The sequence below is a fragment of the Colobus angolensis genome, unplaced genomic scaffold, assembly GCF_000951035.1.
Source record: "Colobus angolensis palliatus isolate OR3802 unplaced genomic scaffold, Cang.pa_1.0 Scaffold121, whole genome shotgun sequence".
NCBI lineage: Eukaryota > Metazoa > Chordata > Mammalia > Primates > Cercopithecidae > Colobus > Colobus angolensis.
Genome location: NW_012113253.1, coordinates 8583874 through 8609854, shown reverse-complemented (window position 1 = coordinate 8609854; position 25981 = coordinate 8583874). Strand labels below are relative to the sequence as shown.

General features: G+C 35.0%; 1 protein-coding gene across 1 annotated transcript in view; it reads left to right on the top strand.

Moving 5' to 3' along the window:
• Positions 1-25981, top strand: part of VPS13B (vacuolar protein sorting 13 homolog B (yeast)) — an 873819-nt gene that overhangs the window by 472908 nt on the left and 374930 nt on the right. The window contains exons 26-29 of the mRNA XM_011931782.1: positions 12544-12715; positions 13589-13703; positions 18436-18502; positions 22402-22810. Coding sequence (XP_011787172.1) covers positions 12544-12715; positions 13589-13703; positions 18436-18502; positions 22402-22810 — 763 coding nt within the window. The remainder of the gene's footprint in view (positions 1-12543; positions 12716-13588; positions 13704-18435; positions 18503-22401; positions 22811-25981) is intronic.

Here is a 25981-nt window from a genome sequence, read left to right as displayed (position 1 = left end):
CTTGTAAGTTGGATTCCTAGGTATTTTATTCTCTTTGAAGCAATTGTGAATGGGAGTTCACCCATGATTTGGCTTTCTGTCTGTTATTAGTGTATAAGAATAATGATGATTTTTGCACATTGATTTTGTGTCCTGAGACTTTGCTGAAGTTGCTTATCAGCTTAAGGAGATTTTGGGCTGAGATGATGGGGTTTTCTAAATATACAATCATGTCATCTGCAAACAGGGACACTTTGACTTCCTCTTTTCCTAATTGAATACGCTTTATATTTTTTCTCTTGCCTGATTGCCCTAGCCAGAACTTCCAACACTATATTGAATAGGAGTGTTGAGAGAGGACATCCTTGTCTTGTGCTGGTTTTAAAAGGGAATGCTTCCAGTTTTTGACTATTCGATATGATATTGGCTGTGGTTTCCTCATAAATAGCTCTTATTTTGAGTTAGCTTCCATCAATACCTAGTTTATTGAGTGTTTTTAGCATGAAACACTGTTGTATTCTGTCAAAGGCCTTTTCTGCATCTATTGAGATAATCGTGGTTTTTGTCATTGGTTCTGTTTATGTGATGGAATACGTTTATTGATTTGCATATGTTGAACCAGCCTTGCATTCAGGGATGAAGCCCACTTAATCATGGTGGATAAGCTTTTGATGTGCTGCTGGATTTGGTTTGCCAGTATTTTATTGAGGATTTTCGCATCCATGTTCATCAGGGATATTGGTCTAAAATTCTCTCTTTTTGTTGTGTCTCTCACAGGCTTTGGTATCAGGATGATGTTGGCTTCATAAAATGAGTTAGGGAGGATTCCCTCTTTCTCTGTTGATTGGAATAGTTTCAGAAGGGATGGTACCAGCTCCTCTTTGTACCTCTGGTAGAATTCAGCTGTGAATCTCTCTGGCTCTGGACTTTTTTTTTGGTTGGTAGGCTATTAATTATTGCCTCAGTTTCAGAGCCTGTTACTGGTCTACTCAGAGATTCAACTTCATCCTGGTTTAGTCTTGGGAGGGTGTATATGTCCAGGAATTTATCCATTCCTTCTAGATTTTCTAGTTTATTTGCATAGCGTTGTTTATGGTATTCTTTGATGGTAGTTTGTATTTCTCTGGGATCAGTGATGATAGCCTCTTTATCATTTTTTATTGTATCTATTTGATTCTTCTCTCTTTTCTTCATTATTCTTGCTAGCAGTCTATCTGTTTTGTTGATCTTTTCAAAAAACCAGCTCCTGGATTCATTGATTTTTTTTGAAGGATTTTTTGTGTCTCTGTCTCCTTCAGTTCTGCTCTGATCTTAGTTATTTCATGTCTTCTGCTAGGTTTTGAATGTGTTTGCTCTTGCTTCTCTAGTTCTTTTAATTTTGTTGTTAGGCTGTCAATTTTAGATCATTGCTGCTTTCTCTTGTGGGCATTTAGTGCTATAAATTTCCCTCTACCCACTGCTTTAAATGTGTCCCAGAGATTCTGGTATGTTGTGTCTTTGTTCTCTTTGGTTTCAAAGAACATCTTTATTTCTGCCTTCATTTCGTTATGTAAAGTAGTCATTCAGGAACAGGTTGTTCAGTTTCCATGTAGTTGTACTGTTTTTGGGATGTTTCTTAGTCCTGAGTTCTAATTTGATTGCACTGTGGTCTGAGAGACAGTTTGTTGTGATTTCTGTTCTTTTACATTTGCTAAGGTGTGTTTTACTTCCAATTATGTGGTCAATTTTGGAATAAGTTTGATGTGGTGCTGAGAAGAATGTATATTCTGTTGATTTGGGGTGGAGAGTTCTGTAGATGTCTATTAGGTTTGCTTGGTGAAGAGCTGAGTTCAAGTCCTGGATCTCCTTGTTAACCTTCTGTCTCATTGATCTGTCTAATATTGACAGTAGGGGTTTAAGTCTCCTATTATTATTGTGTGGGAGTCTAAGTCTCTTTGTAGGTCTCTAGGATTTGCTTTATGAATCTGGGTGCTCCTTTATTGGGTGTATATATATTTAGGATAGTTAGCTCTTCTTGTTGAATTGATCCCTTTACCTTTATGTAATGGCCTTGTTTGTCTGTTTTGATCTTTGTTCGTTTGAAGTCTGTTTTATCAGAGACTAGGATTGCACCCCCTGTTTTTTTTGCTTTCCATTTGCTTGGTAGATCTTCCTGCATCTCTTTATTTTGAGCCTGTGTGTGTCTCTGCATGTGAGATGGGTCTCCTGAATACAGCACGCTGATAGGTCTTGCCTCTTTATCCAGTTGCTAGTCTGTGTCTTTTAATTGGAGCATTTAGCCCATTTACATTTAATGTTCGTATTGTTGTGTGTGAATTTGATCCTGTCATTATGATGTTGCCTGATTATTTTGCCCGTGAATTGATGCAGTTTCTTCATAGCATCGATGCTTTTTACAATTTGGCATGTTTTTGCAGTGGCTGGTACTGGTTGTTCCTTTCCATGTTTAGTGCTTCCTTCAGGAGCTCTTGTAAGGCAGGCCTGGTGGTGACAAAATCTGTCAGCGTTTGCTTGTTTGTAAAGGATTTTATTTTTGCTTCACTTATGAAGCTTATTTTGGCTGTATATAAAATTCTGGGTTGTAAATTGTTTTCTTTAAGAATGTTGAATATTGGCTCCCACTGTCTTCTGGCTTGTAGGGTTTCTGCAGAGGGATCCACTGTTAGTCTGATGGGCTTCCCTTTGTGGGTAACCCGACCTTTCTCTCTGACTGCCCTTAACATTTTTTCATTCATTTCAAACTTGGTGAATCTGACAGTTAGGTGCCTTGGGGTTGCTCTTCTCTAGGAGTATCTTTGTGGTGGTCTCTGTATTTCCTGAATTTGAATGTTGGCCTGCTTTGCTATGTTGGGGAAGTTCTCCTGGATAATATGCTGAAGAGTTTTTTCTAACTCAGTTCCATTTTCCCTGTCACTTTCAGGTTCACCAATCAAACGCAGATTTGGTCTTTTCACATAGTCCTATATTTCTTGGAGGCTTTGTTTGTTTCTTTTCACTGTTTTTTCTCTTATCTTGTCTTCTCACTTCATTCCATTAATTTGATCTTCAGTCACTGATATCCTTTCTTCCACTTGATTGAATTGACTATTGAAGCTTGTGCATGTGTCATGTAGTTCTTGTGCCATGGTTTTCAGCTCCATCAAGTCATTTAAGGTCTTGTCTACACTGTTTATTGCAGTTAGCCATTCGTCTAACCTTTTTTCAAGGTTTTTAGCTTCCTTGTGACGGGTTCTAACATGCTCCTTTTGCTCAGAGAAGTTTGTTATTACCAGCCTTCTGAAACCTACTTCTGTCAAGTCGTCAAAGTCATTCTCCATCCAGTTTTGTTCCATTGCTGGCAGGGAGCTGCAATCCTTGGAGGAGAAGAGGTGCTCTCGTTTTTGGAATTTTCAGCTTTTCTGCTCTGGTTTCTCCCCATCTTTGCAGTTTTATCTACCTTTGGTCTTTGATGTTGGTGACCTACAGATAGGGTTTTGGTGTGGATGTCCTTTTTGTTGATGTTAATGCTATTCCTTTCTGTTTGTTAGTTTTCCTTCTAACAGCCAGGCTCCTCAGCTGCAGATCTGTTGGAGTTTACTGGAGTTCCACTCCAGACCCTGTTTGCCTGGGTATCAACAGCAAATATTGCAGAACAGCAAATATTGCTGCCTGATTCTTCCTCTGGAAGCTTCATCCCAGAGGGGCACCTGCCTATATGAGGTGTCAGTTGGCCCCTACTGGGAGGTGTCTGTCAGTCAGGCTACATGGGCATCAGGGACCCACTTAAAGAGGCAGTCTGTCCCTTCTCAGAGCTTGAATGACATGCTGAGAGAACCACTGCTCTCTTTAAAGCTGTCAGATAGGGACGTTTAAGCCTGCAGAAGTTGTCTACTGTATTTTATTCAGGTGTGCCCTGCCCACAGAGGTGGAGTCTAGAGAGGCAGTAGGCCTTGCTGAGTTGCAGTGGGCTCTGCCCAGTTCGAGCTTCCCAGCCACTTTGTTTACTTTCTGAAGCCTCAGCAGTGGCGGACACCCCTCTCTCCACCAGGGTCCTGCCTTGCAGGTGGATCTCAGACTGCTGCGCAGCAGTGAGCAAGGCTCCCTGGGTGTAGGATCTGTGGAGCCAGGCACGGGGTGAAATCCCCTGGTCTGCCAATTGCTAAGACTGTGGGAGAAGCATAGTATTTAAGCGAGCGTGTACCCTTCCTCCAGGTACAGTCTGCCATTGCTTCCTTTGGATAGGAAAGGGAAATCTCCCAACTCCTTGTGCTTCCCAGGTGAGAAGACGCCCCACCCTGCTTTGGCTCACCCTCCGTGGGCTGCACCCACTCTCCAACCAGTCCCAATGAGAAGAACCAGGTACCTCAGTTGGAAATGCAGAAATCACCCGTCTTCTGTGTCAATCTCACTAGGAGCTGTAAACTAGAGCTGTTCCTATTTGGTCGTCTTGGAAGTGACTTCAACATTATTATATACTTAATTTATCTATCTCCTTTATTCTGTTCATGTGACTAATTATATCAATTGATTTTCAAATGTTCAACTGACCATGCAGTTCTATAAAAATCCCAACTTGGCTGTGATATATTTTTCTTTTTATATATTGCTAGATTGAGGTTGCCCATTGTTTAGGATTTTGGTATCTATAGTCATGAGTGATACTGACCATTTTTACCATTTTAAGTATATAATTCTGTTGAATTCTATATTTTTTCTTATAGCCTTGTCATCTTTTGGTATTAGATTAGAAGATTGCACTATCGTCATAAATGAGTGAGCAAGTGTTTCCTCTTGTCGTACTCTCTAGAAAACTGTTTTCATGTGAAAATTCTAATCACTATATATTTCCATGTTGAAAAAAGTGATCTTAATTGAAAACGTACTTGGCTATAACACATATCTGATCTAAATTTACAAGTCTTAATTTAGATGTCATTTAGAAAATTATTTGAAGAGACAGAGAATGGGTTGGGTGTGGTGGCTTACACATGTGATCTGAGCACTTTGGGAGGCCGAGGCAGGCAGATCAGCTGAGATCAGGAGTTTGAGATCAGCCTGGCCAACATGGTGACACCCCGTCTCTACTCCAAATACAAAACTTAGCTGGGTGGCGCATGCCTGTAATCCCGACTCGGGATGCCGCGACAGGAGAATTGCTTGAACCTGGGAGGCGGAGGTTGCAGTGAGCTGAGATGGTGCCACTGCACTGCAGCCTGGGTGACAGAGCAAGACTCTGTCTCAAAAAATAAAGAATAAAAATAAAAGAAAGGAAAAGAAAAAGAAAAAGAGAGAGAGAGAATGAAATGGTAAGGACGATATGGACAAAGGACCCTAATTTAATAATTTTAAAGAGAACATAGAGAAGTATCTTGATCCTTTTTCCATCTCCAACACTAATACAGCCTTGTTCCTCAAAATTAAATTTTATACTATGTTTTGATAAAATAATACTTAACGAGAAGATAAATATTTCTATCCCACCACCGTGGCCTAATTTATGTCAAGTAAAACTAATGAACATATAGATGCTAAACACATATAATGTTTTTTTGTTACTGTACAATCGTGATTTTATATTACTATTAACTTTTTTGGCTTAAGTTTTTTGTTGTTGTAAAATATACACAACATAAAATGTACTATTTTTACCATTTTAAGTATATAATTCTGTGGTGTTAAATACATTCACATTGTTGTACAACCTTCACAACAGTCTCCGGTATTTTTTCATCTTCCCCAACTGAAACTCTGAATCCATTAAACAATAACTCACCATCTTAATATTTAAATCTTCCAATGTATGACCACTGATTGTCTTCCCATTTACTTGTGTTATCTTAATTTCTTTTAAAAATATTTCATAGTCTTCATTATGTCTTTTACTTTCTCAGTTATGTTTATTTTTAAGCATTTTATTATTTTAGATGCTATTGTCAATGGAATTATTCTGTTCATTTTCTTTCTTTATTGTTTGTTTTTAATGCATAGAAACACAACTGATTTGTGTATGTTGGTGTTGTATCCCACAGCTTTGCGGAATTCACTGATTAGTTCTAAAATTTTTCTTGGAATCTTCAGTTTTATATATATACAATCATGTCATGTGCTAAAAGACATAATTTTACTTTTTCCTTTCCAATTTGGTTGCCTTTTATTTCATTTTGTTTCCTAATTTCTCTGGTGAGGACTTTAGTAGTTTTTGAATAAATTTTCCAATTTATTTTGAACATATGAGGCAATATTTTAAAGTTGACTATAATTATCTCTTTTTATAATTTTCTTTATTGTCAGGGGAAACCTCTGACATTCTTTTGGCTGTAATTAAAATCTGTACAAATAGCCAAAGACATAATGACAAACTGGCCCTGTATTGCTTTTACTTTTTCCATCTTAGTTATACTTTTAATACTGTTTTTTTTTCTATCTGAAATATTTGTTAAGTCAAACACTATAGATTACAAGTAAAATGATTCAGACTGGGAGACTTCCACTGACTCAGAAGTAAAGATGTCAGATAGTGATTATATTGTTTCAGTGCCATACTGGATATGAGATATAAACTTTCCATCACCACTCATCACTCATTATCTTTTTATTAAAGGATAACCCCAATTTATTTTAAGCATGGTTCAAAGTAGGTTCTAAACATACTCTTCTTCAGAGTGTTGAGCAATTTTGGAATACTAGCTCACATTATGATTAAATCACATTTATTGTGGTACATAGCATAGAGATGCATATGTTCATTAAGTCACTACACATATGTTTATGTAAATATGTAAAACTATATATACAATATGAGTTTGTGTTTTCAGTTTGTTTTTTGTCCTTAATCATTTTAAACATGATTATTTTCTTTTGTTTTTTATCAGATCTGGTGTCTGAACTTCTTTAGAGTTGAATCTGACCACTTGTTTTCTTAAATCTTACCCCTGCTAGATTGTTTTCTTAGGCACTGTGTAATTTAGTGTTGGGTGTTTTTCATCAATGGAACCTCTTCTATGATGCCCTTACATGTTGGTTGAGGGCCTGTCCCCCACAAAGACATTTTATGTGTTTGCGTCTCTAAGGGACTTCACTACCACTAACCTGGGACCCCATACTGTTAATCTTACAGCTAGAAGTTTTTTGAAACATTTAGGCAGTATGAAATCAAGCCCTTAGACCTACATGCGCTTTAGAGTTGTTTTTAAAAATTACCCGGGGTAACTTTGTTCCCCTGCTTAGCCTGAGACAGATATAGCTTTTTTACTGAGTTTATTCTGTTGTTTTTTGAATTTCTTAAATTTTATTCTTAGCTTATTAATATTCAGTCTTCTCTTTAAAATCTAAGTTATTAAGACATAATCCTTTATCCTTTGAGGAATTTATCATATTAGTGATGGGATATGGATGTGTATATAAACATAATTCCAAGGTGGGCTGGGAAATTTAGCCCATAGTTGGATTACCGTTACTCAGAGACAACTTTGTACTATAGAAGGGAGAGCAAAATTTGGGAATACAGCCACCTGTTTCTGCCACACTCACTGTTGCATCGGTTCTAAAGATAAATAAAACTTTATATTTTATGAAGAACATACTGAACTGTACTTCAGTTAGATGAAGTTGTCAAATTTGTGTTCAGGTAAGTGGTCTAGAAAGTGGAACATTATATATTTAGATTATTCTACAGCTTTGAAATTATTTCCTATACTACTGCTGCGATTAAGGAAGTAGTATAGGAAATAATTATACTCATTAAAATTTTTATGCTATTTTGTGTACAGAACAGCACAACAATAAAAACTGCCATTAAAAGCACTAACATTTTGATGATTCCTCCTCATGACAAGTAAACAAAGCAAACACATACATACGTACACAAGTACACACACACATCTTCCCTTACAGGATACTTTCATAACCTATATGTCTTTGGGAAACTGTTATAACTACATAAAATCATGTTTTGGATCTCTAGGTTTTCAGTAGTTTCAGTAAATGTGATTTTAAAGGATTATATTGTGTTGACAAAATTAAATTCCTCTGAGTTGTGATTTTAGGCAAATTATTTAGTGTTTTTTTCATTTTAACTTTTTCTGTATATATAAAATGTTTTTGGTAATGTCTTCCTTAATCACAGCAGTAGTATAGGAAATAATTTCAAAGCTGCAGAATAATCTAAAATGCTGAGTGAATACTAGAATATTTATTTACAACTCTAAATAAAAATTGATATATTAACTACTCAATGTTTGGAAGCTCAGGGTCATGGCAAAGTGTGACAATGTGACAAGCATTGTTTATTGATTCAAGAATTAAAATTGCGTTATTATAAGCCTAGTTTAAAAATATTAAGCATGAAGTGGTTCCTTTTTTAATGTCCAGGAACTGTTTAACATACATTGATAATTGAAAAGTGAATACTAGACTAAGAGGTTGTTTGGCATCAACTTCAGAGTTGTTGACAGAGTTTGCTGTAGTAGCAAAACTCTTGTCAGTTTTTCAGTTATTCAAGTGCAATTAACCTATGCAGTAATCTACCTCAAATTATTATTCAAACAACCATTTAGATAGTATATTAAGTTTGAATTTACTCAATTGCTATTTTAAAAATTTCTTGTAATTGTTTTAAAACTCCTGAAAATACTCCCGTCATTTCATATTTTTCTTTGAATGGTTTTATCCTTAACATTTAGAGAGAAACTTTTATTCAAAATGTAGAAATCATAACATTTAGACTATCATCTTATTTGAATAGCTGTGGAAAAAATTAAGATATCGAAACAGGTTAGGAAAATGAAGGTTATTGTTTAGCCATCACATACCATTCAACAAAATATTTTGTGTATAAAGCCTTTCCTATTTCAAAATATTCATATCAAAAATTTATTTAAATTATTGGCTAATCGAGTTTTAAAAACTCAGATAGTTTTATTATGTAATTATAAGCTAATAATCTGAGATTACCTTACATTTCTTGCGTTATTTATGTTAATTATGTATCTGCGGAACACTTTGAAATTGCAGGTTTGATTTTTTAAATTACAATTTGCACTCAAAAACAATCATTAAAATTTTTCAACATTTTACTATTAAAACATTGTTTTTCTTGCTTAGTTGGGTCAAAACTATTGAATATAGAGAACTTACTGTAAATGAATCTAGTTTAAGAAAACACATTCTAACAATTGTTTGTATTAAATGGAAGTATTTGTTTATATGATCCTTAGATGATTTATACTTTATGATTACGTACTTCTTTTCATGCTGACATGTTGACAGGCAGCACTGTACTTTTGTGCACATATAGCTCCAGCTTCCTGTGTTTCAGTCTGAGTCATGGTAAAGTGGGAAATATGAGTTTGAAGATTAAGCACTGAGCTTAAAACACTTAATTTTTTTCCCACTCTTGCATTGAAATAGTGGGAGCACAGGTAGTTGAGACCACAGCAGGCCACTTGTTACTGTTGACTTAAGTACAACCAGTGGTCGAAGTGTTTAGCCCTTTGGGAAGTTTTGTGATTGAACAAGAATGCAGGAGTTATTTTGATAAGAGAAAGTAGCAATGGGGCCAAAACTATGGTCATCCTTAAGCTCTGAAGCAGGCCAAGGATGAAGGGCTATAAAGTGTTTGCTCTTCCAAATGAACAAAGATAAATTCACCTAGGAAAATAAACTTAGTATTTGGTCAATTTGCAACAAAATGGTAAAAGAATTGAACTGTTTATTTTAGAACTTGGCCTAAAGACGTATGGGAAAATAGTTCAACATCTCCATTTCTGGCCTGATTTTCACAACAGATTTGGAAACAGAGCAGAAATTAATGCACAAACATGTTTAACAATACCAAACAAAATGTTGTAAATCCAAAATGAAAATTGAAACTGCGTGAGGAAGTAGAGCAAAGCTTTTACTGAGGAGTGCTTACTAAATTTACAGCCAGTTTTCTTAGCATTCTTAGCAAGTATACCAAGTAGTGTTAAAAATTGAAGTCTTGTTGATTTGAGAGGCTATTTTCTCTCAGTTCTCCATTCTTGGAATATGATGTTCTTCTGTCTGTTGGAGGGAGGATTTAATTTAAGCATACTTCTACTCTAAAAACCTATCCATCAAGAAAGGCTATATTATCTTGCCTTTTATTTAATGAGCGTCCTTATCTGGAATTAGTTTGTGCTTTTTATTAGATGTTGTGTTACATTAGACAGCTAACCAAAAACCTGATTTTTTTATAGCTTCTCAAGTTGTAGGAATTTCTATTGTGGCAGATTTAGAACTACTTATTTTGTAAAAGCATTTATATGAAAACCCCACAAACAGTGAGCTATTTGCTTTGTTTGATGTATTTGGGACAAAGAGTAACTATACTGTCTTCAGGTTTAACTCTATAATTTTCTCTAACAGTAAATCCCAGAACACTGTTACTTTGCTATGCTTGGTGCCTAAGTGTTCTTGCAATAAACACTTGCCTGTCATTCTGTGAAAATCTTCCCCATTTGGCCTCCTTCTGAGGTTGCGGGGAAATTGAATTTTCTTCTGACTGAAAGATGTTATAAAACAATGAAGTTAAAGTAAAAGCCTCATGTAGGAGCTGAATATACCTTTGTCTAGATGGCATTTCTGTGATAATGAGAGCCGGGGCTTTGGTTTGTTTTGTACAGGATTTTAATTATCATTCCTGCTTTTAAGTGTTTAGAGATTAGTAGCTTCTGCTCTGACAACCTGTCTATAGAAAATGGAATACTGATCATATTATATTGTCTTTGTTTAAATTTTAAGGGGTGTTTTGTTTTGACAGTTAACTACTGATCATGACTTGTTAGCATAGGAAATTAACATTTTTGTTTGAGACATTCAAAGCAACAATAAACTATTGGAGGTTGAGGATATACAGCAAAAGAAAACGTGTCTGAAGTTAGAAAGATGAGAAAATGAGAAAGGCAATAGAGGGACCAAATTCTGTAAGAATGTGAGTGAACAATTTCTTAAGCATCAGTTCAACCTGATAATGATAATTATACCTATAATTTATGAAATATTTTCTATGTGTATATACTTCATTCACATTCATATTGCTATTTAATCTTAACTGTAAGAGATAAATAACATTATAATAACCATTTTACAGAGGAGTAAACAGACTCTGAAAAGTTAAACTACTTGCCTAAAATCACATGACTGGCATCTGAATTCCTTAACCCAGTACACCATACTGCCTGACAGACTAAGCTTAACTAAGTATCTATAACTGATATGTAAATACATATACATCTTTTAAACAAATAAGAATGTTGTATTGTATTTGATCAGTTTTCAGAGTATATGGGTTTAAGCTTGCGAGTTTTGTTTGCAAGTTTTAAATGGACAGCAAAGATTGGGATTTTAGGAACCCCATACTTATAGCTAATCCTGAAAGAACTCAACATGTCAATGATTGCAGCATCTCTTCCACATTTGAGACTGAAGCTATTCAACTCCAGTTCAACTTTAAATAAAAGGTTTTATTTTATTCTGGCCTACTAAAAGCTGCTTAAAAGTCCAAAAACAAACCAACAAGCCTTTGACAGCAAGTTCGTTAGCACTGAATTTAGGACCTTATACACATTCAGAGTTCAGTACGTGTTTGTTGAATCAGATAAGCTTGTGCTCTATTCCGCTAAGAAACGTTTAACCATATAAAACATTTTAAAAATTATATTGTCTGGCCGGGCGCGGTGGCTCAAGCCTGTAATCCCAGCACTTTGGGAGGCCGAGATGGGCGGATCAGGAGATCAGGAGATCGAGACCATCCTGGCTAACCCGGTGAAACCCCGTCTCTACTAAAAAATACAAAAAACTAGCCGGGCGAGGTGGCTGGCGCCTGTGGTCCCAGCTACTCGGGAGACTGAGGCAGGAGAATGGCGTGAACCCGGGAGGCGGAGCTTGCAGTGAGCTGAGATCCGGCCACTGCACTCCAGCCTGGGCGACAGACGGAGACTCCGTATATTGTCAAATCTACTAATTTTTAATGTCTCCTTAATTAACATGCAAGGCATGATTAATATTTTGCTGTTTCTTAAACTGATAATCACTTTTCTATAGTTATTCTAGGTTCCATTATAAATACTCTATAGAAGGGGTAGACAAATATTTTTCTGTAAAGGGCCAGTTAGTAAATACCTTTAGACTTTGTAGATCATAGCTTCTCTATAGCAACTTCTCAACTCTGCTGAAAAGAAGTCATATACAGTCAATACATGAATGGAGGTGGCTGTGATCTAGTAAAACTTTATTCCCCAATACAGACAGATTAGCCCCTTAACTGTAGCTTGCAGACTCTACTCTGTAGGAACATACTCAATGATTTAATCTTAACCTTTTCTAGATCTTACCTACTTTTAGAGGAAGCTGGAAACATGCATGTGCTTTCTAACAAAAACCATTTGAGAATATGTGTTTACATATAAGCATTATGTATTAGCATTAACGTTTATGTGATTATCATTTGCATATAAGATGTGAAAAAGTTACAAATAATTGCTGATTTTAATTTATAATTTGAATTTTTTATTTTTGTTTACGTTACAAAATAAGATTTTTTTTTTTTTTTTCTCCTTATCCCAGGGAGATTCTATACAAGCAGGTGAGGACTCACCATTCTCAGATTCTGTCACCTTGGAACAAACTACAAGTAATATTGGCGGAACCAGTGGACGTGTTAGTTTATGGATGCAGTGGGTGCTTCCCAAAGTTACTGTGAAGCTCTTTGCTCCAGATCCTGAAAATAAAGGCACAGGTACAGGATTGCTTTTCTTCTTCTTTTCCTTTTTTTTTTTTTGAGACGGAGTTTTGCTCTTGTTGCCCAGGCTGAAGTTCAGTGGCGTGACCTTGGCTCACTGCAACCTCTGCCTCCCGGGTTCAAGCGATTCTCCTGCCTCAACCTCCCGAGTAGCTGAGATTACAGGCATGCGCCACCATGCCAAGCTAATTTTGTATTTTCAGTAGAGACAGAGGTTTCTCCATATTGGTCAGTCTGGTCTTGAACTCCTGAACTCAGGTGATCCGCCCGCCTCGACCTCCCAAAGTGCTGGGATTACAGGCGTGAGCCACCGTGCCCAGCCTGGATTGTTTTTCTTCTTTACTGTAAAGTGCAAATATTAAACGCTATTTTGGAAGACATATTAAACATAATTTATTGTCATTTATAATTAAATAAGTATTATTAAACCTAATTCAAGGAGTTTCTAGTTGCAGTGCTAAAATGTTGAATCTTATTAACGTTAAAGGTTTATGTGTACGTATTTTCCTTGACTTTGTAATACATAAATTTTGTCCTGTTTGTATTAAAATTCATCTAAAAGACCATGAGGAATTTTCCTCAGTGGTCATATTGATACATTATACTATTGTCACTAAAATTATTGGGAAAATCCTTGACTGATATCAAATATAACACTCCAGACATTAACTAGGCTTTCCCCTTTCTTGAAATAAATGTCTTATCTTAATCGAAAGACCTGTGCTGATTTGCTTATTATTCTAGAAGCTTTTGTGATCTCAGTGCCTCTGTACATATCCAGCATGCATATGTCAACGTGAAATGTAAAATGGAAAGTTTTAATATTAATTGTGAAGACTGTATTGATACACTGTTTGTTTCTTATTGCAGAGGTTTGTATGGTCTGTGAACTAGAAGATCTCAGTGCTTCTATAGATGTCCAGGATGTATATACCAAAGTGAAATGTAAAATAGAGAGTTTCAATATTGATCACTATAGAAGCAGGTAAATAATGAATAATGAATATAAGAAAATCTGTATTTTTCTTTGAACAAAGTTGCTATAAGACTTTTTCTATTTTAATTTGGCTAGCTATTAAAATAAATACTATACAGGCATACCTTGGACATTTTGGGAGTTTGGTTCCAGACTACTCCAATAAAGTGAATATTTCAATAAAGCAAGTGGCACAAATTGTTTGGTTTCTCAGTGTATGTAAAGTTGTGTATACACTACACTGTAGTCTGTGAAGTGTATAATAGCATTATGTATTTTAAAATGTACATACCTTAATTTAAAAATACTTTATTGCTAAAATGTGCTAATGATCATCTGAGCACTCAATGAGTCATCATCTTGTTGCTGATGGAGGGTCTTGTCTTGATGTTGATGGCTGCTGACTGATTGGGTGGTGGTTGCTGAAGGTTAGGGTAGCTGTGGCAATTTCTTAAAATAAGTCAATAATGTAGTTTGCCACATGGATTGAATCTTTTCTTTATGAAGGATTTCTCTGTAGCATGCAATGCTGTTTAGTGGCATTTTACCCACAACAGAATTTCTTTCAAAATTAGAGTCAGTCCTCTCAAACTTTGCTGCTGCTGTAAAAAATTAGATTATGGAATATTCTGAATCGTTTGTTGTCATTTCAACAATGTTCCCAGCATCTTCCCCAGGAGTAGTTTCCATCTCCAGAAACCACTTTCTTTGCTTATTCATAAGAAGCAACTCCTCATCCATTCAAGTTTCATCATGAGATTATAGCAGTTCAGCCCCATCTTTGACTCCACTCCTATTTCTTGTTCTCACCACATCTACCATTACTTCCTCCAATGAGGTCTTGAAACCCTCAAAGTCACCAATGAGGGCTGGAATCAACTTCTTACAAACGTCTGTTAATGTTGATATTTTTACCTCCTCCCATGAATCACAAATGTTCGGTGTCTACAGTGGCGAATCTATTACAGAAGGTGTTTCAATTTACTTTGCCTAGAACCTTCAGAAGAAGCACTATCTGATACAGTTTGGATATATGTCCCTTCCAAATCTCATGTAGAAATGTGATCCCCAGTGTTAGAGGTTGGGTCTGGTGGGAGATATTTGGGTCATAGGGGAGGATCTCTCATGTATGGCTTGGTGCCTCCCCACGGTAACAAGTGAAGCTCCCAATTTCTTAGTTCATGCAGGAGCTGGTTGTTTAAAAAGAGCATAGCACCTCCCCACTTTCTCTTGCTCACTCTCTTACCATGTGCCACACCTGTTCTGCTTTGCCTTCTTCATGAGTAAAAGCTTCCTGAGGCCTCACCAGAAGCCAAGTAGATGATAGTGCCATGCTTGTACAGCCTGCAAAACCATGAGCCAAATAAACTTCTTTCCTTTATAAATTACCCAGTCTCAGGTACTCCTTTATAGCAATGCAAAATGGACTAACACACTGTGGCCTTACAGAATGTATTTCTTAAGTAATAAGACTTGTAAGTCTTTGATCCATGAGCTGAAGAATGGATGTTAGCAGGCGTGAAGACAACATTCATCTCCTTGTGTATCTCCATTAGAACTCTTTGGTTAACTAGGTGTATTGTCAATGAACAGTAATATTTTCAAAGGATTTTGTTCTCTAAACAAGCAGCCGTTCTCAACAAAGGGCTTAAAATATTCAGGAGACCATCCTGTAAACAGATGTGCTATCATCCAAGCTTAGTTATTCCTGTGTATAGAGCACAGGGGAAGAGTAGATTTAACATAATTCTTAAGGGCCCTGGGATTTTCAGAATGGTAAGTGAGCATTATCTTCAACTTCACCGGCTCCATTCACCTCTAACAAGAGAGTCAGTCTGTCCTTTGAAGCTTTAAACCCAGGCATTGACTTCTCCTCTCTCTATCAGTCTTAGATGGCATCTTTTTCCAAGAGAAGACTGTTTTGTCTACATTGAAAATCTGTTAGTGTAGCCACCTTCATCAGTGAACTGAGCTACATCTTTTGTATAACTTGCTGCCACTTATCCATCAGCATTTGTTGCTTCATGTTGCACATTAATGTTATAGAGATGGCTTTTTTCCTTAAGCCTCATGAACTAACTTCTGCTAGCTTCAAACTTAACTTCTGCAGCTTTCTTACCTCTCTCAGTTTCTAGAATTGAAGAGAGTTAGGGTCTTGCTTTGGATTTAACAGAATGGTGTGGCTGGTTTGATCCTCTACCCAGACCACTCAGACTTTCTGCCTATCAGCAATAAGACTGTTTCACTTTCTTATCATTTGCGAGTTCTCTGGAGTAGCACTTTTAATTTTCTTCAAGAACCTTCCTTTGCATTCGCAACTTGGCACAAGAAGCTTTGTTTTCTGCCTATCTCGGCTTTTGACATGCCTTCCTCACTAAGCTTAATCATTTTTAGATTTTTATTTAAAGTGAGAGATTTGCAACTCTTCTTTCACTAGAACACTTAAGAGGCCATTGTAGGGTTATTGATTGGCTTCATTTCAGTATTGTTATGTTTCAAGGAATAGGCAGACCTGAGGTAAGAGAGAAAGATGGGAAACAGTAGGGTCAGTGAAGCAATCTGGAAACACGCAGCATTGATCAATTAAGTTTGCGTCTTATTTGGGCACTGTTCATGATGTCCTGAAATGATTATAATGATAACGTCAAAAATCACTGATCACAGGTCACCATATATCTGTATAATAATAATGAAAAAGTTTGAAATATTGTAAGAATTACCAATATGTGACACAGAGACTGAAAGTCAGCACATATTGTTGGAAAAAATGGTGCTGATTGACTTACTCAATGTAAGACTGCCGTAGACCTTCAATTTGGGTAAAACATAATATCTGCACTATGCAATAAAGCAAAGCCCATAAAACCGAGGTATGCCTGTACTTATTCTCAAAGAGGGTTCTTAACAGATACATTGATTAATTTTATTTCGTATTTGTTCATGTATGGAGTATAATAAAATTTTGTTTTATAAGATGACAAATCTGTTCATAAATATATACATTGCCATATTAAATGAAATAAGCTACTTCTACTAATAATCTTACACAATTTATTTTCTGTATTTTATATTTGCTTAGATGCCTGCAACATAGTTGATGGCTTTGATTTTTGCTGTATAGTTCCCATTCATTCTCTATACCAATATAATTATGCACTGACATGGAGCAATAGCTCATTTCCTAAGCACTTTGATGACTGTCATCTCACAGATGATTATTATGTATATGGTGGATGTTCCTAGAACCATTGTTTCTGGCATAATAAATTTCTATCAAAAGTATAATTACATGCAAATATGCATGGCTTGTAATAATAACATTAGTAAAAAAGTTTTCAGATATTTTCACAAAGCTCTGTACAGGTTTTATCATTCATTTTTCTGAAACAAAAATACAAATGCCTTTTTTTTTTGCTTTATAGTAGTACAATGATGCTTCTTTTTGTAATTGAACTAAAATTCACATGCCATAAAACTTGTTTTGAAAAACAAGTGTTTTTCAAAAATATTTTAAATAGCATCATATTTTCAATTTTGTAGTTTTTGGCTTAGAAACAGCCTTAAAATCCATTTCTTTCTGAATTCATTTATTTATTTAACAATTTTTTATTGTGTGCCACCAGAAGCACCTATATGTTTCTGTACATATATTGATGTATTACATACTCTAAAAAATTATTTTTAATTTACCAAGTTCCTAATTCTACATTAAAAGTGTTTGAATTTTTATCCATTATTGCATATATCATATTGTCTCAATAATTATCAAATCTGTCACAATTATGGGATAAAAATATTTTGCTGGATATGTGTTAGGACTTCTTCTAATAGTATCAACTTACCAATCATATGATAATTATTTTTATCATATTAAACAGTGAATTATTAATTGGCTTTTGATCATAGAATGTTCAACTCTTTAGTTTCTTTGAAATGATATGTATCTGTATAAAAATGATCTTTGCAAGTGATAGTACAGTATTTTAGCTGAAATAATTTTTAATGTCATGAATATTACATATTATGTTGTACTTTATCCCTGACTTTACTGCTAAATTTATATAAATTATAAATATTCAGATAATTTATTAATTTATTAAAAACATATATTTGTTGTGTGTATGGTATGCACCAAGTGCTATGCTAAATGAGTACTGGGGATGTAGTGTTTAAGAAAAATAGCCTGGCATGGTGGCTCACACCTGTTATCCTAGCACTTTGGGAGGCCAAGGCAGGGGGATTGCTTGAGCCCAGGAGTTTGAGACCAGCTGGGACAAGATGGCAAGACCCCATCACCATATACACACAAAAAGTAGCTGGGCATGGTGGTGTATGCCTGTAGTTCCAGCTGCTGGGGAGGCTAAGGTGGGTGGATTGCTTGAGCCCGGGAGTTCAAGGTTACAGTGAGCTATGGTTGTGCCGTTGCACTCCAGCCTGGGCAACAGAGCAAGGCCCCATCTTTAAAAAAGAAAAATAAACATAGATGTTACTCTTGTGGAGGAGATGGAACTAAATAATCAGCCAAATAAATATATAATTTACCATGAAGACAAATGTTCTTATGCAGAACTATCAGAGTGTGGTGCTAATGTAAATTGTTCTATTGATTGCATTGTCAGATTTATGTTGTAGTTCAATGCAGTGTTGTGAACTGTAGATGTATTTGAAATAGTTATATATGTTCAATTTCTTAACTAAGAAAAATTGAAGAGAACAGATAAGGTGAACTTATGTTTTCCAGGCCAGGGGAAGGTTGGCAGTCAGGACATTTTGAAGGAGTATTTCTACAATGCAAAGAAAAATCTGTGGTGAGACCCATTTAGTTATTATGATTTTTGAAAATATACTTTAAGCTGTTTATCTTTGTTATTTAATAAAATAGGACTAATGGTTACAAGAATTTGAGTTCAGAATAACTTCTTATTAACCTGTTTCTTCAAAATTACATATAAATTTAAAGCTATTTATTCTTTGAAGCTGCTCTTGTTTTGTAACCATCTTCCTGTTATAAAAATTAATTTATCAAAAAGGCAAAGGTAGGCTTGCTTTTGTTAACATACTTTATCTTTAATGTACTATTATGTGGACTTTTTGGAATTGTTTCCCAATTCTTATGTGAGTTCATGCTGGATTGTTCTTTACCATAAACTAGAAGTTGTAATTTTATACTAAAAGCAATTATTTTTTGTTTACTTTCATTAATATTGCTTTTGCAGAAGATGGTCCAGGCAGAGTCCATACCTAGCAGTTGCTCAAACCGAAATTTATGCAAACTTGAGGAGAATTTAAAACTGTCCAGATTTTTTTTTTGCTTATGGCTTTTATTGCTTTTTGTCTTTTCACCTTCTTTGCTCCTGTCCATCACCTCAAGCCTTGGGGAAGAGTGTTGGTCTTTGGGGCAATGTGGAGGTGTCTTCCTTTCCTGTACTGACAAGCTGAACAGACGCACCTTGTTGGTTCGACCCATCAGCAAGCAGGACCCTTTCAGTAATTGCTCTGGCTTCTTTCCTTCTGTAAGAAATTACTTTTAAATTATGCTACACGACTCCCATTAACAGGAACCCAGAGAAGGAATGGAATGATTCATAGAGTCAACTCTTGATTTGTGTTTTCCTCTATATCATAAACTTTATAAATGAAGTATAATGTAATTTAAAATCGTAGAACTGCTTTTCCACTGTAACCTTTTTCTGGGTCACTTGCAGGAATACAGACTAATTTTGTCATCAATATAAGGAAATCAAAGTAGTACATTCAATATATTTTTTAAAATTGTGCATGTATTGAATGATCAAGAGTTGACCAATATTGCTTTTGTCATTCCTCTAATGATTCTTAATAAGATTGCTTTTAAAATTTTTTTTCTATTATTATGCCATTGTTTTCTTACAACTAATTCAAAGTAACTTGTGTGGTACCTTCTTGAATCTGAACAAGATTGCATTTCTGTCATTGACTAGGTAGATGAACACAAGGCTATATCAGTGACTTTTAGAAGTTTGGAACCTTGCCTGTTCTAATGGTACAACATATCTGGATATGTTCTTAAGCTAATTCTTTTAACTGATATTCTTAACGTTAACTTTGTCCTTAAATTTAATGTTTAATAGTGTATTTGCATAGCAAGTGATATGTTCTGATTTTATTTTGAGCTTTTACTAGCAATAGTCTCTAATCGTTAGTGCAGGAAAAAAATGTGGCTTTTGTGTTAGAGGAAGTGTTTAGATTCATTTTCCTCTCTTTGAATGTTCATTAGAGTCTATGAAAAACATTCTTAATAATTTTAACAAATATTCATAAAGAAATCCTAAATTTATCATTTATGTTCTTCAGAAATTCTTTCTAAATTTATAAATTAAATGCCATTTAAAAAGTTTCTTTACTTAGTGTTTTTTAACATTTAAATAGTATAAAGTATTATTACTATATGAAAAGTGATATTTATATTACCTCAACTCATGTTCATTTTTTCCCTTATGGTAAGGGAGTTAGGAATGCAGCAGTTAAAAAAAAAAACACCCTTTCTTCATGTAGCTTACCTTTCAAATATGCTTACATTCCACGTATTTAAAATATTTTTCCCAATTAAAACATTTATACATTGAAATACCTTTTATACTCTTTCCAGGATTCAAATGTTGCTATTAATAAAGATTTATTATGAATTAGATTTTTTAGATTAGTGGTCGGTACTAACCCTCTCCCCAGTTTAGACACTTAGAACAAACAACATCACTGTGATCACTGTGGCCTCTTCCACTGGGGATATACCTTAACAATTCATCTCCATCCATTATTGCTCATTATCCAGCAACATGGTAATGAAACTGGTAGCACTTTTCCTGTTTTACTATACATCATTTTGTTTTGAGTGCAGAAATAAAAAAGAAGGGGAATCAGAGGAGAAGCAGTGAAAATGTTGGGAACAGTGAAAAATGCTTTGAGAGCAGGCTGTTATGGGGAAAGGTGATTATATTGCACAACTATTTAATGCTTACTTTCTGGGGTTTTTTTAATGGTCAATTAAAAAAATATGAAGATAATTTAATTTCTTATCTTCCTTCATTAGAAAGTCTAAATTAAAAGCAAAATTAACAGTGGTAACTGAATTGCATATTTTTTCCTCTCGCCACGTCAGTGGGTGATAGACAACAAAATAAGAGGAAGAAAATGGAAGCAAAAGAAATTTAGGAGTGATGGGATAATATAGGCTCAGACTCATTACAGCTTTCCTATTTCTCTTTTTTTTTTTTCTATTTGTGTGAATATATTTTCTTCTTTTTGCTTTGTTCCAGTTCACTTCTCCTCTTAAAAATCCCCTCTTTGGACCCTACTAACTTTTTCAGGTGTTGGAAAGAGGGGCAGGGAATGTGGAATATAATAGTTCTCTAATTCTTTGCTGAGTAATTTCCAAAACAATATTTCGTGTCTGTTAATTGGTTGAGGAAGATTTTTTTCAAGTGATATTCTTTTTGTATGTTGAGGAATACGAAAGTATATGTTTTACTTTACTTCTTTAAAAGCATATGCTGTTTTACTATAACTTGTTTATAGTATGCAATTTGAATAGGAGAGCTAATTGAGATAGTTTAGCAAAAATATTGAAGTTATGATAATTTTTTTACTCTCAGTTAAATGTTATATGTGTACTAATATAGTAGTATATGCAAAGATTATGAGTTACTGGATAGTGATAATTAGATTTTATAAACAATGTGTTAGCTATTGATAATAGGCAAGTTCTGAAAGACAAATGTTATATTGTTGCATCACATTACTGTTTAAATATGCAGTAACTGTTTAGTTCAGTTATCAAAGCATGGTATCAATGAGGCTTCTTTTATAGGCTCTGTCTTTGCATAAATGAGCCAAATTATTGAAGGAAAAACTCCATTTTCACAACTGTTATATCCTATCTAGTGAAGGTAATCATCTGACCTGTATAGATTTGGTCTCAAATAAAAATATATAATGTGGTTATTTCAATTTCATCTGAGTAAACAACCTTTCTGTGACCTGTGATACTTTTTATTACAGCCTTTTAGTACTCATAATGAAAAATTTTCATGAAATGAAAAGATAAAATCAAGATAGTCTTTTCCAACCTAGTTTTTTTGTTTGAGACAGAGTGTCACTTTGTTGCCCAGGCTGGAGTGCAGTGGCTCAATCTCGGCTCACTGCAGCCTCTGCCTCCCAGCTTGAAGCGATTCTTGTGCCTCAGCCTCCCGAGCAACTGGGATTACAGGCATGTACTACCACACCACCACATGTGGCTAATTTTTTGTATTTTTAGTAGAGACGGGATTTCACCATATTGGCCAGGCTGGTCTCGAACTCCTGGCCTCAAGTTATCTGCCCACCTTAGCCTCCCAAAGTGTTGGGATTACAGACGTGAGCTACTACACCCCAGCCCCAAATTCTTAATGTTACAGAAAATGCAGAAGTCACAGAAATAGCCACGAAAAGATTAATTACCTTCCTCAAGATCTAGAACTGGAACTCAGGATTCCAGTCTTTAGTTCAGTCATTCAAACCATCTTAGAAGTTTTTTGTCCCCATCTGCAGAATTGATCAGTCATGTGTTTATTAAGAAGTGTAGGGTAAGACCAACAGGTAAAAATACTCACTGAGATCATTTTCTTCTTTCCAATTTTTTAAAAAATGTTTTTAATGAACTGTGTATTTTGATTTCCTTTTTCTGGAACAGACAACTACGAAACTTCTAGATGGCACTCATCAGCAGCATGGATTCCTCTCTCTGACATACACAAAAGCTGTAACAAAAAATGTCCGCCACAAGTTAACATCAAGAAATGAGCGAAGAAGTTTTCATAAGTTATCTGAAGGCTTAATGGATGGTTCTCCTCATTTTCTTCATGAAATTCTTCTTTCAGCACAAGCTTTTGATATTGTTCTTTATTTTCCTTTACTTAATGCCATTGCAAGTATATTTCAAGCAAAACTACCAAAGACCCAAAAAGAGAAAACAAAATCTCCTGGTCAGCCCATGAGGACCCATACGCTGACATCCCGCAATTTACCTTTGATTTATATCAACACAAGTGTAATCAGAATTTTTATTCCAAAAACAGAAGAAATGCAGCCAACTGTTGAAGGTATTGTCTTCTGATTTTTTTTTTTTTTGGTCTGATTTTAAAAAATTTTCTTCTAGAGACCTTAGTTTTCTGGGGTTTTTTGTTTCTTTTAAAAAATATGAGCAGTTGGTTGTGCTTTGCAGTTTGGTATATTTTATAGAGAAGAAATGTAGATATTCTATAAATCATTAGGAAATACATCAGAATACTATGTAAGTATCTGACTTTGTTAGTAGGATGAGAAATTTGAGGATTTTTTTTCTTCAAGGCTTTTGCCAGTAAAGCATATATATACTTTGTGTCATTTGTTTTACTAAACTCAAATGTTGGGTTCTATATATCTAATAGAACTAAAATTTTGTTTAAAACAAGGTCAGGCACAGTGGCTCATGCCTGTAGTCCTAACACTTTGAGAAGCCAAGGTAGGAGGATCACTGGAGCCCAGGAGTTTCTGACCAGCCTGGGCAACATAGTAAGACCACATATGTACAAAAATAAGATATTAGCCCAATATGGTGGTGCACACCTGTAGCCCCAGCTACTTGGCATATCATTTTTGTAATAAAATATTTGTAGAACCTTATAGTCCTTAATTACCAAGGTGTCTAGAACTAAATTCAATGTGTTATACTCACAGATTCTTAATACAAGCCAGTTTCTACTTTTTATGTCTAATTTTTCTTAGAAGCGATCTTAAAATTGATTACTTTGAGATGTGAAATTACTATTCTCTGAATATCCTATATTCTGACAGTAGTATACAATTGCTTTCATCTGTTCAGATAGTTTGTAGAAACACATGGATGGTTAAGAATAAAGAGTTAGTCTTTATTGACCAATTACAAGTGATAAACAACTCGCTAACCAGAAAAGTAAGAAGCTGTATATTCATTGCAAAGGTAATGACGTTTATGCTTTTTCCTTGTTATATAGGAGCACCTAATGAAATTTTAGATAGTATAATTTACATTAAAGTGACATAGGCTAGAAAACAGAAATCTACATTCTGAGGATCATAGTTTCAGTTACAATAACATTTGTTCTCAACCTTGGAAGAGACACAGTCACGAAAGATCGGGGAGATTATCAAACTGTTTTTGGCATTACAACTGAGAATGGGAGGAAAACACCATGAAAACAGTAGATTGTCTTTATTACACCAAATTTATCAGTGTTTTGGGAGAAGAATTTGGGGTAGTTCATTACATTTAATAAAGACCATGGGCCGGGTGCAGTGGCTCATGCCTGTAGTCACAACACTTTGGAAGGCTGAGGCGGGCAGATCACGAGGTCAGGAGTTTGAGACCAGCCTGGCCAACATGGTGAAACCCTGTCTCTACTAAAAATACAAAAAATTAGCCAGGCGTGGTGGCATGCATCTGTAATCCCAGCTACTTGGGAGGCTGAGGTGGGATAATTGCTTGAACCCAGGAGGTGGAGGTTGCAGTGAGCCGACATACTGCCACTGCACTCTAGCCTGGGTGACAGAGCAAGACTCCATCTCAAGGGAAAAAAAAAAAAAAACCATAATGTTACAGTATCTGTAACTATTTTATTAAAATAAAATTACAGAAGTTTTATCTCTAGATAAAAATAAGAAAGTTTTATACTATATAATATAAAAAATTCTAAGTATAGTTTTTATACAAGGATATTGTTTTCCACAAATACCTCTCTGATTGGTATAAAATATTCTTTTTTCTAACTTAAGTGAGTTCCTGTATTTCATTTAAAATATGTTAGTAGGCTTTTATGATTTTCTGAATGTTTCTTGAAGTGTTTGTTTTATGTTCCCCATTCCTTAATTGTAAAATTATTTTCAGTTTAATGTAAGCATTTGGGAAGGCCAAAATTTCATTGAAACATAAGAAATAATATGGTGTTAGAGGTGAGAGGTTGGTATGAGGTATAGAAAAATATAGGGAGAATCTCTATGAAAAAAGCTGAGGAAATAGTGAGAGGCTATAGAGACAGAAAAGGAAGTAAAGCAACTTATCTGATTGGTAGACTTTTTTAGTAATAAAGAAATGTTCATGATTTATAAATGATTCTCAAATTTTATGATGTAATGGTATCTGAATAATTGTATAATAGACACTAAATTTAGTCATTTATCCCATATTATTCACTACACTGTTTTAATTTAGGGTTTCCTTCTTGAAAACCCGTTTTACACCATAAAATATCAATTTCAGTAACAAGTTTAAATTTTTAAAAACAAACCAAATGTGTGTGATTCATTGTCTACTTATTACGTTTTAAAACTTGACCAAGAATATGATACAATATCAGTGTGTTGTTTTTCTGCATCTTTGACCAGCCGGGCTGAGACTTTTAAAATGGGTATCTAATAATGTATATACTGGTAAATCTTTCTGTATCAGACATAGTGGCTCCTCAATGTGGGCATTTGATCTGTATTCAAAATTTGCTCATTTGTCTTATAATATCTTATCTATCTGATGTCCTGAAAGTGTCTGAAAGTCTTCGGTATTTGTTAGTGAGGAAATATTTTTACAGTAAATTGCTCTTTCATTGCAATTAGATCTTCATTGCAGAGCTCCTTTGACTCAAATTTTTGTGGCAATATCCGTGAGAGAAACCTACATGACTGACTTATTTTCACCATCCATGTCAGTGTTCGTCATAGCCCTTAGGTGGTCTTCACTAGAGGGGTCTTATTTATAGTGATAAATATTTCCTCCTAAGGCAAAATTTGCCTATAAATGTAAATAGTTTTCATTGTTAATTTGGAAACCTTTTTTTTTCTCTTTTTTATTGTGGTAAAATATATATAACAAATTTTCTACTTTAATCATTTTAAGTATATAATTCAGTGGCAATAATTACACTCACAAGGTTGTGAAACCATCACCACTATTTCCAAATGTATTTGTCACCCCAAACAAAAGCTCTGTGCCCATTAAGTAATAGCTACCCTCATCCTCTGGTAACCTCTAATCTATTTTCTGTCTCTATAAATTTTCCTAGTCTAGAAATTTCATGTAAGTGGAATTATACAATGTTTATCCTTTTGTGTCTGGCTATTTTACTTAGCATAATGTTTTCAAGGCTCATCCAAGTTGCTGCACGTATCAGAACTTCATTCCTTGCTATAACTGAATAATATTGTTTTGTGTGGATATACCACATTTTGTTTATTAATTAATCTATTGGGCAGTTGGGTCATTT